Here is a 12,152-nt window from a genome sequence, read left to right as displayed (position 1 = left end):
AACAGTTCCGTCCTCCGTCACAGCGGGACCCACCTCCTTCCAGGAATTTCTGACTTCCAGCCTTGCCTCTCAATCCTTCATAAAAAACCTTAATCCTACTCCCAACATCACCACTGCTGAAGCCCGAGATATCCGTGATCTGAAGGCTAACCGTTCCATCGTCATTCTTCCGGAGGACAACGGTTCCACGACAGTGGTACTTGATTGTCGGGAGTACGTGGCTGAGGGACTGCGTCAGCTTTCAGACAACACCACATACAAAGTTTGCCAAGGTAATCCCATTCCTGATGTCCAGGCGGAGCTTCAAGGAATCCTCAGAACCTTAGGCCCCCTACAAAACCTTTCACCTGACTCCATCAACCTCCTGACCCCACCGACACCCCGCACCCCTACCTTCTACCCTCTTCCTAAAATTCACAAACCCAATCATCCCGGCCGCCCCATTGTAGCTGGTTACCAAGCCCCCACAGAACGTATCTCTGCCTACGTAGATCAACACCTTCAACCCATTACATGCAATCTCCCATCCTTCATCAAAGACACCAACCACTTTCTCGAACGCCTGGAATCCTTACCCAGTTTGTTACCCCCAGAAACCATCCTTGTAACCAGTGATGCCGCTTCCTTATACACAAATATTCTGCACGTCCAGGGCCTCGCTGCGATGGAGCACTTCCTTTCACGCCGATCACCTGCCACCCTACCTAAAACTTCTTTCCTCGTTACCTTAGCCAGCTTCATCCTGACCCACAACTTCTTCACTTTTGAAGGCCAGACATACCAACAATTAAAGGGAACAGCCATGGGTACCAGGATGGCACCCTCATATGATGACATCTTCATGATCTGGACTCACAGTGAAGAAGAACTCCAGAATTTCCTCTCCAACCTCAACTCCTTTGGTTCCATCAGATTCACCTGGTCCTACTCTAAATCCCATGCCACTTTCCTTGACGTTGACCTCCATCTGTCCAATGGCCAGCTTCATACGTCCGTCCACATCAAACCCACCAACAAGCAACAGTACCTCCATTATGACAGCTGCCACCCATTCCACATCAAACGGTCCCTTCCCTACAGCCTAGGTCTTCGTGGCAAACGAATCTGCTCCAGTCCGGAATCCCTGAACCATTACACCAACAACCTGAAAACAGCTTTCGCATCCCACAACTATCCTCCCGACCTAGTACAGAAGCAAATAACCAGAGCCACTTCCTCATCCCTTCAAACCCAGAACCTCCCACAGAAGAACCCCAAAAGTGCCTCACTTGTGACAGGATACTTTCCGGGACTGGATCAGACTCTGAATGTGGCTCTCCAGCAGGGATACGACTTCCTCAAATCCTGCCCTGAAGTGAGATCCATCCTTCATGAAATCCTCCCCACTCCACCAAGAGTGTCTTTCCACCGTCCACCTAACCTTCGTAACCTCTTAGTTCATCCCTATGAAATCCCCAAACCACCTTCCCTACCCTCTGGCTCCTACCCTTGTAACCGCCCCCGGTGTAAAATGTGTCCCATGCACCCTCCCACCACCACCTACTCCAGTCCTGTAACACGGAAGGTGTACACGATCAAAGGCAGAGCCACGTGTGAAAGCACCCACGTGATTTACCAACTGACCTGCCTACACTGTGAAGCTTTCTATGTGGGAATGACCAGTAACAAACTGTCCATTCGCATGAATGGACACAGGCAGACAGTGTTTGTTGGTAATGAGGATCACCCTGTGGCTAAACATGCCTTGGTGCACGGCCAGCACATCTTGGCACAGTGTTACACCGTCTGGGTTATCTGGATACTTCCCACTAACACCAACCTGTCAGAACTCCGAAGATGGGAACTTGCCCTTCAGTATATCCTCTCTTCTCATTATCCGCCAGGCCTCAATCTCCGCTAATTTCAAGTTGCCGCCACTCATAGCTCACCTGTCTTTCAACAACATCTTTGCCTCTTTACTTCCGCTTCGACTGACATCTCTGCCCAAACTCTTTGCCTTTACAAATGTCTGCTTGTGTCTGTGAATGTGTGTGTGTGTGTGCGCGCGCGCGCGCTTATACCTGTCCTTTTTTCCCCCTAAGGTAAGTCTTTCCGCTCCCGGGATTGGAATGACTCCTTACCCTCTCCCTTAAAACCCACATCCTTTCGTCTTTTCCTCTCCTTCCCTCTTTCCTGATGAAGCAACCGTTTGTTGCGAAAGCTTGAATTTTGTGTGTATGTTTGTGTTTGTTTGTGTGTCTATCGACCTGCCAGCACTTTTGTTTGGTAAGTCTCATCATATTTGTTTTTAGATATATTTTTAATGTTAATGTGCCCAGTGCACTGTACATCACTCTAGTGGTATTATGCAGATATTTATTTTTGGCTCGTATTTTACACCTCATTTAACTTCCTCCAGCTAACGGATAAACAAATTCTTAAATCATTTTCAAATCAAACAGAATTGCAGGAACTGTTATCTGCTAATAAAGCACAACTTGACACTACTGTAACTCTGTACTTACATGGTAGTTTAACAACTTCTTCATAGGTAACCAAATCTAATTGGTCAAACACTGCATTATGCTTGGCAAGGTATTTGTCCTTGTATTGCTTTTTCTTGCGGCCAAATATTGAGCAATTCACTGTAAATAAGGAAAATACAAATATTATGAGAATGCATTTACTAACCAAAAGTCAAATGACAGCCACAATTCACTTTTTTCATGAGTTACTTCTTACGGTGTAATGTTGACAATTTTCATGCTTCACAAAACATTGATACAAATAGAACTGTAACATATATTGCATATTATAAACATAAAACACTCAGAACTCAAGGCTAGGTTCAGAAATTGCTTCAGAATGTCTCACACTGTGGTGTACGAACATACAATTTATATGCTGCTTTGTTCATCTCACAATAATGCATGAAATAAACAAACAACATCAAACTGACTAGCAACTACCCTTTTCATTATATTGTTACATTCCTTCCTGGATTTTCCATTGTTTGACTTTACACATGAATAAGTACTGTTTCTGCTCTGATGTCGTTTCCACCTTCCTGTCCCCATCCCCAGCCTTTCCTTTAAACTTCAAGTATCTAATATGTTAACTTCTATGCTCTTTGTTATTTTCTTCTCTTCTGTGACTTCTGAGTGTTGTCTAGCTGCCAGTGTACTCCTACTATCCAGCAAATAATTACAGAGAAGACAACAGCATCAAAAATACAATCTCAAGAAAGATCATTATTTATAGTAGCTGCATAATAATTATCTGTAATTACGGCATTAGAATTATATATAGATGACAGTCCAAAAATTGAAAACAAGTGATGATCATAACATCAAGAAAATGAATTTACAAGTTGCAGATGGTTAAAGAGAATACTAAAGAGCATGCTATCTGAGAGAAATTTATAATTCCATTGGTTACTCAACTAAATCATACCGATAACTACATATTACTTGTTTTCCTTATGCATAAAACATAAATGGTATGGTTTAGCAATGAACAGTATATATTTATATATCTTTTGCATTATGCTTTTGTCTGTATTAACATATTTTAGTTCAAAACCTTCTAGCAGATGAAAACTGTTTGCCAAATGAAACTCGAATTCAAAACCTTTGCCTTTTGCGGACAAATACTCTACTATCTGAGCTATCCAGGGCTGATTCATGACGCACCCTCACAGCTTCACTTCCACCTTTGCCTCTTTCATGCTTCCCAACGTCTACAAAGTTTTTCTGCATATTTTGCAGGACATTTTATTTTCTTAAATTATGAGAGAGAAATTTAAAAGGTAAAAGGAAAAATAGAAAGGAAAATCTCCAACAAAAGGTACCAAGATTACAATTTAATGTTATGTCAACAATTATAGTTGGAGAATGAAACTGACCATTCAAGACAACAATAATGGCAATGGCCTTAATCACTTTAGGGGAACCACACAGGAATTTGCATAAATAGAGTGTTCCCTGTTTTCATCTCTTGTTACAATGGTATTTCTCATCCGGTGTCCATTTAAAATACTACTTGTTGCATACATTAACAGTGATGGTCTGATATTAAGCTGTGCATATGGAATTCCACTACAAGAAAAAATACTAAACAGTAAGTTTTACCATCCAGCTGCATTACAACCATACATGAGATTTATGTGAATACCCAATAGTGAAAAGTGATATCAAAGGCATAAAAATAATGATAAGATGGCCACGTCTAATACTTTGTAATGTAGCACAACAAATGATATTCTAATGATGGGTATCATTAAGCCATTACTGTGGTGTATATTAGTGCACAAAAAGGAGAAAATATAGTATAATCAATATTGAAATCCATTATTATAACACAAGAAAAAGACAGGATTGTTGTTGTTGTTGTGGTCTTCAGTCCTGAGACTGGTTTGATGCAGCTCTCCATGCTACTCTATCCTGTGCAAGCTTTTTCATCTCCCAGTACCTACTGCAACCTACATCCTTCTGAATCTGCTTAGTGTATTCATCTCTTGGTCTCCCTCTACGATTTTTACCCTCCACGCTGCCCTCCAATACTAAATTGGTGATCCCTTGATGCCTCAGAACATGTCCTACCAACCGATCCCTTCTTCTGGTCAAGTTGTGCCACAAACTTCTCTTCTCCCCAGTCCTATTCAATACTTCCTCAGGATTACCACATAAAATTTAGTAATAAAAGAGCAACAGATCATAGTCCATTTTCTGATGGAAGACAGTTTATAACAGACTGCCAAATGCTATAAAACCGTTTAATGGAAACATAGTTAAGACAAAATTAAAGCAACTATTAATTGATAAATGTTTGTACTCAATCAAGAATTTTTAATGTTGTTGTGTATAATTTATCTTTATTTTTAAACTCTTATTATTGTTCATATGTTAAAAACAAAATTGTAAAAGTTATTATGGACAAATAAACCATTTATTATTGTTATTATTATTATCAAGGCAGAAGATCAGAATGATTTATCATATTAATTACATGAAATACAATAGCAAGATAGGATGTCATTTTCTGTAAAGTGAACTTTAATTTCACATCCAAGCTCTAGAATATTAAGTAAGAATTTCATATTCAAGTACTAGCTATTTTAAAAATAAGTATCCCACTAATGTAATGGTCATTATTTTTATATGCTCATCGTAGCTGAGTTATTTTATTTATTTACATGTTATTATCTTCAATGTTTATTCATTCTGGCTTGTAGTCCGGTCTGTGTGTCTAAGAGTTGCCTGATTTTTGTCTGTTTTGTTTCTTAAATATTCTATTGTACCTTGTTGTCATGTCTTATTTTCCTTGATTTCCATAATTCGTGAAATACTGCTCTTATTGTTCCACAGTTTTCAATCATTATTCTGCATATTTAAAAAAAATCATAAACATGTTTTATACTTATCACACTAACACAACAGAAACAGATGTTATGACACAGTATCCCTATAAGAGATACACCTCTATTGTTATTCCAAACATATACACCCATATCTTCTGAATGGAACCTTCACCCTTCAAAAATCGGAGCAATGTTCTGAAAATACTTCAAGAAAGTATCTAATTATCCAACTTTCTGTCTTCATATTCCTGCTTCAGAACATGATTACTTGCCACAGACCAACCCTTCCTTTCTCCTCCCCAAGAACCAAAAAGCAACTTACATACTATGGAACTAAACAGTCTAGTGGACCTATAAATCCCTTCATTTTTGTCGAAAGACCCCATCTTCAATTTCTTCACATAATTCAATTGTGCTGGATTAATCAGAAGCATACGCTCTTTACCCACTCAACATACAAGAAACGCTACTTTCACATCCACACCACAGATCAAAACCAATCCACAGCCCCACAAACCTTGAGTAATACAGTTTGTATTTTCAACCAACCATGAATCTTCAAATTCCCACCCATGTGAGTTAATTACCTTTCAGGAATCCTCATTTGTAAACTTGCCTCATCTTTCTTCCAAATATCCTTTCCAATACCATCAGTCTCACAACAGATGAAATGTCAGTTTTATACACCCTCCACACAGGTCACAACCCGACCAACCTTATTGTAGACAAAGACTTTATGATTCTTTTGACAGATCACAGTGGTTACTTTGTGAATGGTGAGCACTATCACACTCATTGCATTCATGCTCCATTTCATCTGGTAATTACAAGACTATTTAACCCCAGTCAAAAAAGAAAAAGAACAGTGGAAGAATGTAGCAGGCGTGTGTGTGTGTGTGTGTGTGTGTGTGTGTGAGGAAGAGGGGGAGGGGAGGGGGGGGGGGAGAGAGAGAGAGAGAGAGAGAGAGAGAGAGAGAGAGAGAGAGAGAGAGAGAGAGAGAGAGAAGGGGGTGAGACAGACAGAGAAGCGGGAGGTCAGGGCAGGGACAGCAAAAGTAGTTGTGGCGGAGGGGGGTTGACAAGAAGAAAGTGGGTATAATGCATAATTTGAGCATCTTATCCTATAGGTCAGTTATTGGGATACAGCCTGAACAATCAACATGCATCTCATGCATAGACATATCACTGTACTCATTCCTGAAACACAAAATAGTACTCATTGGAAAGAAAGAGTTTAAGCAGTGACAATTGCTTGTAAGGCCATTATATTTTAGAACATTGTGCATGTACCTTGTGCAGGCTGAGGGTTTTCTTTTCCCTTCCCTGGTTAGTCTGATGTTGACACATGAAAAGGAACTTTCATCCAGTGACATAAAGTGGACGGATAAAAATATGGGAACATTGAAAACACAATAAATGACCATGCCTGTAATGGTGTAGGAAAATCATTGCCATTCAAAACAGCCTCCATTCATGGATAAATGAAGGTCCTGTATGATTTCCAAGGGAATCTTATAGCATTCTTCCTCGAAAATAGTGACAAGTGTAGATAACGAGGATAGAGATGGATAGTGATCATGCAATCTTCTCTCCAAAGTGGACAACACAGGCTCAATAATACTGGGATCCAGTGACTGTGCTGGTCTGGGAAGATCCGACAATTCATCCTCATAATCACAAAACCAGATCTGGACTATGTGAACTGTGTGAACAGTGGTCCTATCTTCCTGAAACACAGTGCCACCATTGGGAAAAAATACTATACAATGGGATGGGCCTTTTCAGCCAAAATGTTCATTTAATCCTTGACAGTAATATTACTTTGCAGAATACCAAGGAGGTTTGTGGAACACCACTATATAGCTGCCCAAATCATCACTGAACCCCTGCAAAGTTTCACAAGAAACAGTATGAAACAAGACTCATTTGACCAAGTAACATTCTTCCATAGTCCAGGTTTTATGGCTTCAGCACTTTGTTTTCATGTTACGAGCATTTGCCTCACTGATGAGTGGTTTGGATTTCTGGGTCACCCTTTTTCCTTGTGGAGCTCCCTTCATGTTGCTTTGGTGCTGACAGAGTTTGTGAGTGTAACATTCAGTTTTTAGTGATTTTTGCAGCTGTCACACTCTTTATTTTTAGACACAATTTGCTTCAATTCCCACCTGTCATGATCATTCAACACACACTTTCATCCATGGTGTGATTTACTGGACAATGTTTCTTCTCTTTCACTGCATGGGGCACAAATCTTCAGTACAGTATCTCTTGTAAAATAAACACTTTGGCTGCCTTGGTTATGGAAGGCCAACCACAAAAGCATCAATAATTTTCCCACATTTGAATTCACTTAGCTCCAATATAATGCAGTCATGATAACACAGAACTCTGCTCTAGCCACAACAAAGACTTGCAACATGCTGAGGACATTACACAGGTGCTTTTCATAGTCAAGTACAACAGTGCAAGCTGCAGGCTTGGCTAGCATCTGCATTTATGTTGAAGCATCCATTTCTCACCATTTTTCTTCTTCTTTTTTTCCCATCCCCTGCATGTAACATAATGAAACACCCCAACTAAAATCAGTGATTTGGAATATCTCACACTCTTTCATCAAAATGTTTTTTTCTATTTATGATTCCATGCTTCCTGTTTGTCTTTTTCTCTTTAAATAAGTAAAGAAAAGTCCATGATTATATCATCTTTAATGTGTGGTTTTACATTGTTCTTTATTGTAATTTTTCAACTGTATTCTGCATTCTCATATCTTCTAGCTTCTGATTTTGAGCATATGTTGTTCCTCTTGTCTGTCAAGGGTAGGTAGCATCACAAAATACTGATTCAAAATGGAAACAACCATGAGTTCCACAAAATATGCCGCTTTGAGCTATCCTTGTCATAAAATTCTTCAATCTTTTGTCCATCTAACATGGACTGGAGACACTTGATCTACATCCAACCGATTGCTTCTGACAAATTTCTCAGTTCAAAATAACACGAATTTTCACACAGTGGAAGTTAGTTTTAATGTAAAATAACAGCTGAAATTGCTTGTAATTATTGGTTTCCTTTCATACCAGTCATTTCGGTTATATTTACACTACCAGCTCTCAGTGTGCGATTCAAGATTTTGCGTTTAGTTGCCTTTACATCAATTATGCCAAACATTCCTAATTTTTATTGGAAGTCAGAATCACTCTTATTCTTAGTGATATACAAAAGTTTAGCTGGGAATAGTAAAACAAACTAATCTAACTAAGCTCTGTATGGTACGAGAGTACTGCTCAGTCTATTTATTGATACTTTTTCTAGCCTTTTTGTCCCTACCCCAATCCCATTTGATCAACATATTACAAATGATTTTCTATCTGGCCATCTGTGAGAAATTTTTATTTTCGTGCACTGAATCTTCCATAAATTTAGCCTTCAATGTACTCTGAATTTTTGTAAAAGATAATTTCAATCTAAAGTCATTTTGTAATTGTGATGAATAGGCTGGTTGACTCCATACGAATGACATAACAGGCTACCATTACAAAAGAAGCACTTCGGCTGAAGAAGGAACGGTGTCTCAGCAGAATGGCAGGAATGACAGGTAGTGCTTGGTGTGACAGCTAGCGCTGTGAGTTACTTCAGATGGCACTGTATTAATAATTTAAGCAAAACACTGATAGAAGCTGTATTGGGGTGCATCAGATACATGTTCTTGTTTGTGCTGAGAATAACAAATAAAGAAACAGTCTATTTTTGTTTATTATTCAAACCTCAGTATGACCTTAGACATCAAACTATGCAATGATCTGAAACTCTGAGCAAAACTATATGAACTACGATAAGTATATCAACACGAGCTGCAAGTTTTAGTATCTATTAATGGGAGCTTGATTAAATACCAGAAAATAAACATAGGTAAATCCCACCTTAGCATCTAATATATCAACAACAGCAATCAATTTCTGAAAACATAAGTGGAGCAATGAAAAATCCACTCACTATGTAGTAGCAGGAGAAAACACACATAAAAGTTAAAGAAATGTACAAGCTTTCAAAGCCAGTGCTCCTCCTCTTGGTGAAAGGGTTTAAGGGGAAGGGCGAGTCTCGCAAGTCCTTTTCTTCATTCCTCTTCCTTCCCCTTCAACCATTTTACCAGAAAAAGGAGCCAATGGATCTGAAAGTGTGCACATTTTCTTAACTATATAGTGTGTTTTCTCCTGCCACTGCTTGGTGAATAGATTTTTTTATCTATCCAATTATATCACCTTCAGATCTAATTTTCAATAATATTTACCCACATATAAATTTGTGAATAACGTTGAAGATGACTGCTTTGTCAACACTAACAACTGATTCCAACAATCTGTCACTGAACTATTTCCATGTTGTTAAGTAAAGAAATATTGTTTCCACTTATTAATATAGTTATCAGAAGACTAAACCAAAGTTCCTTTGGTTGATCTACTGCATGTGTGAATAATATACTGGTGGAAACAGAAAGTGTTGCACCACCAACACCTTGACCAAATGCTACATCTACAGATGTGACAAATTCCTCAATTTCTTGATTCTTCTGAAGACTATACTCAAGTTTGTCTTTCGCAAAGCCATCTAACTGCTCGCTCACAGAAGTAACAATATCCCATTGTTTTTCCTTTTCCAGTTCTCATTCTTCCAATCGTTTAATAGCTGCAGTCGGGCACTGCTAACTATGAACACAATATACTTCTCTCTGCAAATTATGTATTTTCTCCCATAACAGACAGTGTCAAAATTCTCACACAACATGGCAGCAAACTCAATCCAAGATCCCTAACGAAAAATGGCCAGGAAATTTGGAAGGGGCAGGCCAGTGGCTTCCTAGGCAATGACACGGCTTGGAGCTTTCAGTACAATCTTCTTCAGGGCAGAGATGAATTGATTAGCTATGTCGTATTCCTTCCTTATTGATTCACAAACCCTACGAAGGCCATGAACCAAGCATGTCACATGCTCCAACTTAGACAATAATGGTTTCAATTGGTTAACAGCTGAAACCGTGTATGGAGCATGGTCCATAACCATAAGAAGTAGTTTTCCGAACTCAATACCAGTAGGCCAGAGTTTTTGGCAGAAGTCTATAATTGATTGCATTACTGTAATGGCTTTGGCTTTCTGTAGCTCATACATTTTTAACAACATGGGCTTAACTTTCTCCTCTGCTAAGGAAAAACTAAAATGTTCAAAACATATCATTCCATTGAGTCTATGGTTTCATCCACAATGATTCCCACATCGCAATCAGACATTTCCTCCTTGATTCTTTGTATGGTTTCTTGGTTTCTTTGTATGGTTTCTTGGTACACAAAATGGTTCAAATGGCTCTGAGCACTGTGGGACTTAACATTTGAGGTAATCAGTCCCCTGGAACTTAGAACTACTTAAACCTAACTAACCTAAGGACATCACACACATCCATAACCGAGGCAGGATTTGAACCTGCGACCATAGCGGTCGCACGGTTCCAGACTAAAGCACCTAGAACCACTCGACTACAACAGCCGGCTCTTGATAAACAGGTTCCACGTAGTTTTTTCTTACAGTACTCTCATCATGCATTAACATCTTTGTGTATTTTTCAAGAAATCCTTGAAGGCTGGATGGTCCACCTTACTGCATGGAATTCCTGCCTGTGTAAGAGCTGCACTCAAACCAATGTTTAATTCCTTCAAATTTTGAGCTTTTGAGGAACTCTGTTGAAACACATATCGTAACAGAGGTTGCCACAATTTGTTTGCTTGAAGAGTCTATTCATTTTATGCTCAGAGCTGGAAATATGTTGTTTGATGTGATTTTGGTGGTGTTTTTCATCTAACAAAATTCCTGAATTGCAAATAGAACATTGCATACAGTACCACGAGTGTGTATGAAATCTTGTTTGAATTCCTGAGCCAGAATAATAAATCAGACACTGGACATCTCTGGCATGGTAGAATCTAGTAGTATACTTGTTTAGTAATGTAACAAAGATCTAACACAAGTTCACTTGCTAACTCAATGCAACTGTCACACAATACTTTGCACCCACTTGCTCACTTGATGTCCACACTCTCTTCTATAACACTGCAAAAATTACAAAAATGTGCTCGTTCTTGCTGGACCTGCAGTCTCAGCGATTTATAGTATCTTTGAGCATGACCCAGTCTCAATTCTCAGAACTACGCAGGTGCAGTAACTGTCGTCTCTGCATGACCAACCTCTGCTTCCACATGGAAAGGTCATGTCTCTCACAATAACAAACTGACATTCACGAACAGCAGGTTACTCGTACTGGTGGGATAGAATCACTCATTGTCAACCACATTATTGTGGGCTACTTTATTGTGGTAAAGTGAGAGAAAGACATTTTGTCGAACACACAATTATTTACCATTGTTGCAAGTGCGCTTTCAACTCCCCACGTGGCATTTACTGAAACAGATGGGCTTAATGTTCGCATATACACAGGAAGCTGAGGAGACGTTAATTGAAAGTCAAATATTTTGTATTAATTAGAAATATTATAGAATAAACTGGAACTAAACTTAAGGGGGACAAAGGGGATTATGGGAATGGTTAGAGGAGAATGGGATGAAGTCCCAAAAACAGGAGAAAGGTGCGTGAAAAAAAATGCATCTTTTCACAACTAGAAACAAAAACTTCACTCTGTGATGTTTTTCCAAACAGCTTTAATTTACCCCAAGAAAAAGGTGTGCACCTAAAAATCCTAACCCTGCTCATAACAATTGTCAGCCTAACCCTCAACCTTCCAGAGAAGTATAGTCAGTATCTACAATACTGG

General features: G+C 39.1%; 1 protein-coding gene across 3 annotated transcripts in view; it reads right to left on the bottom strand.

Annotated features, from left to right (window-relative positions):
- The window catches only part of LOC124710527 (peripheral plasma membrane protein CASK), a 558,968-nt gene that overhangs the window by 42,173 nt on the left and 504,643 nt on the right, over window positions 1-12,152 (bottom strand). For all 3 annotated transcript variants that reach the window (XM_047240932.1, XM_047240933.1, XM_047240934.1), the window contains one exon: window positions 2,505-2,624. In XM_047240932.1, the coding sequence (XP_047096888.1) occupies window positions 2,505-2,624 (120 nt within the window). The remainder of the gene's footprint in view (window positions 1-2,504; window positions 2,625-12,152) is intronic.

Source organism: Schistocerca piceifrons, chromosome 1 (genome assembly GCF_021461385.2).
Source record: "Schistocerca piceifrons isolate TAMUIC-IGC-003096 chromosome 1, iqSchPice1.1, whole genome shotgun sequence".
Lineage (NCBI taxonomy): Eukaryota > Metazoa > Arthropoda > Insecta > Orthoptera > Acrididae > Schistocerca > Schistocerca piceifrons.
Note: the sequence above shows the minus strand (reverse complement) of the source record. Positions and strands in the feature narration are given on the sequence as shown.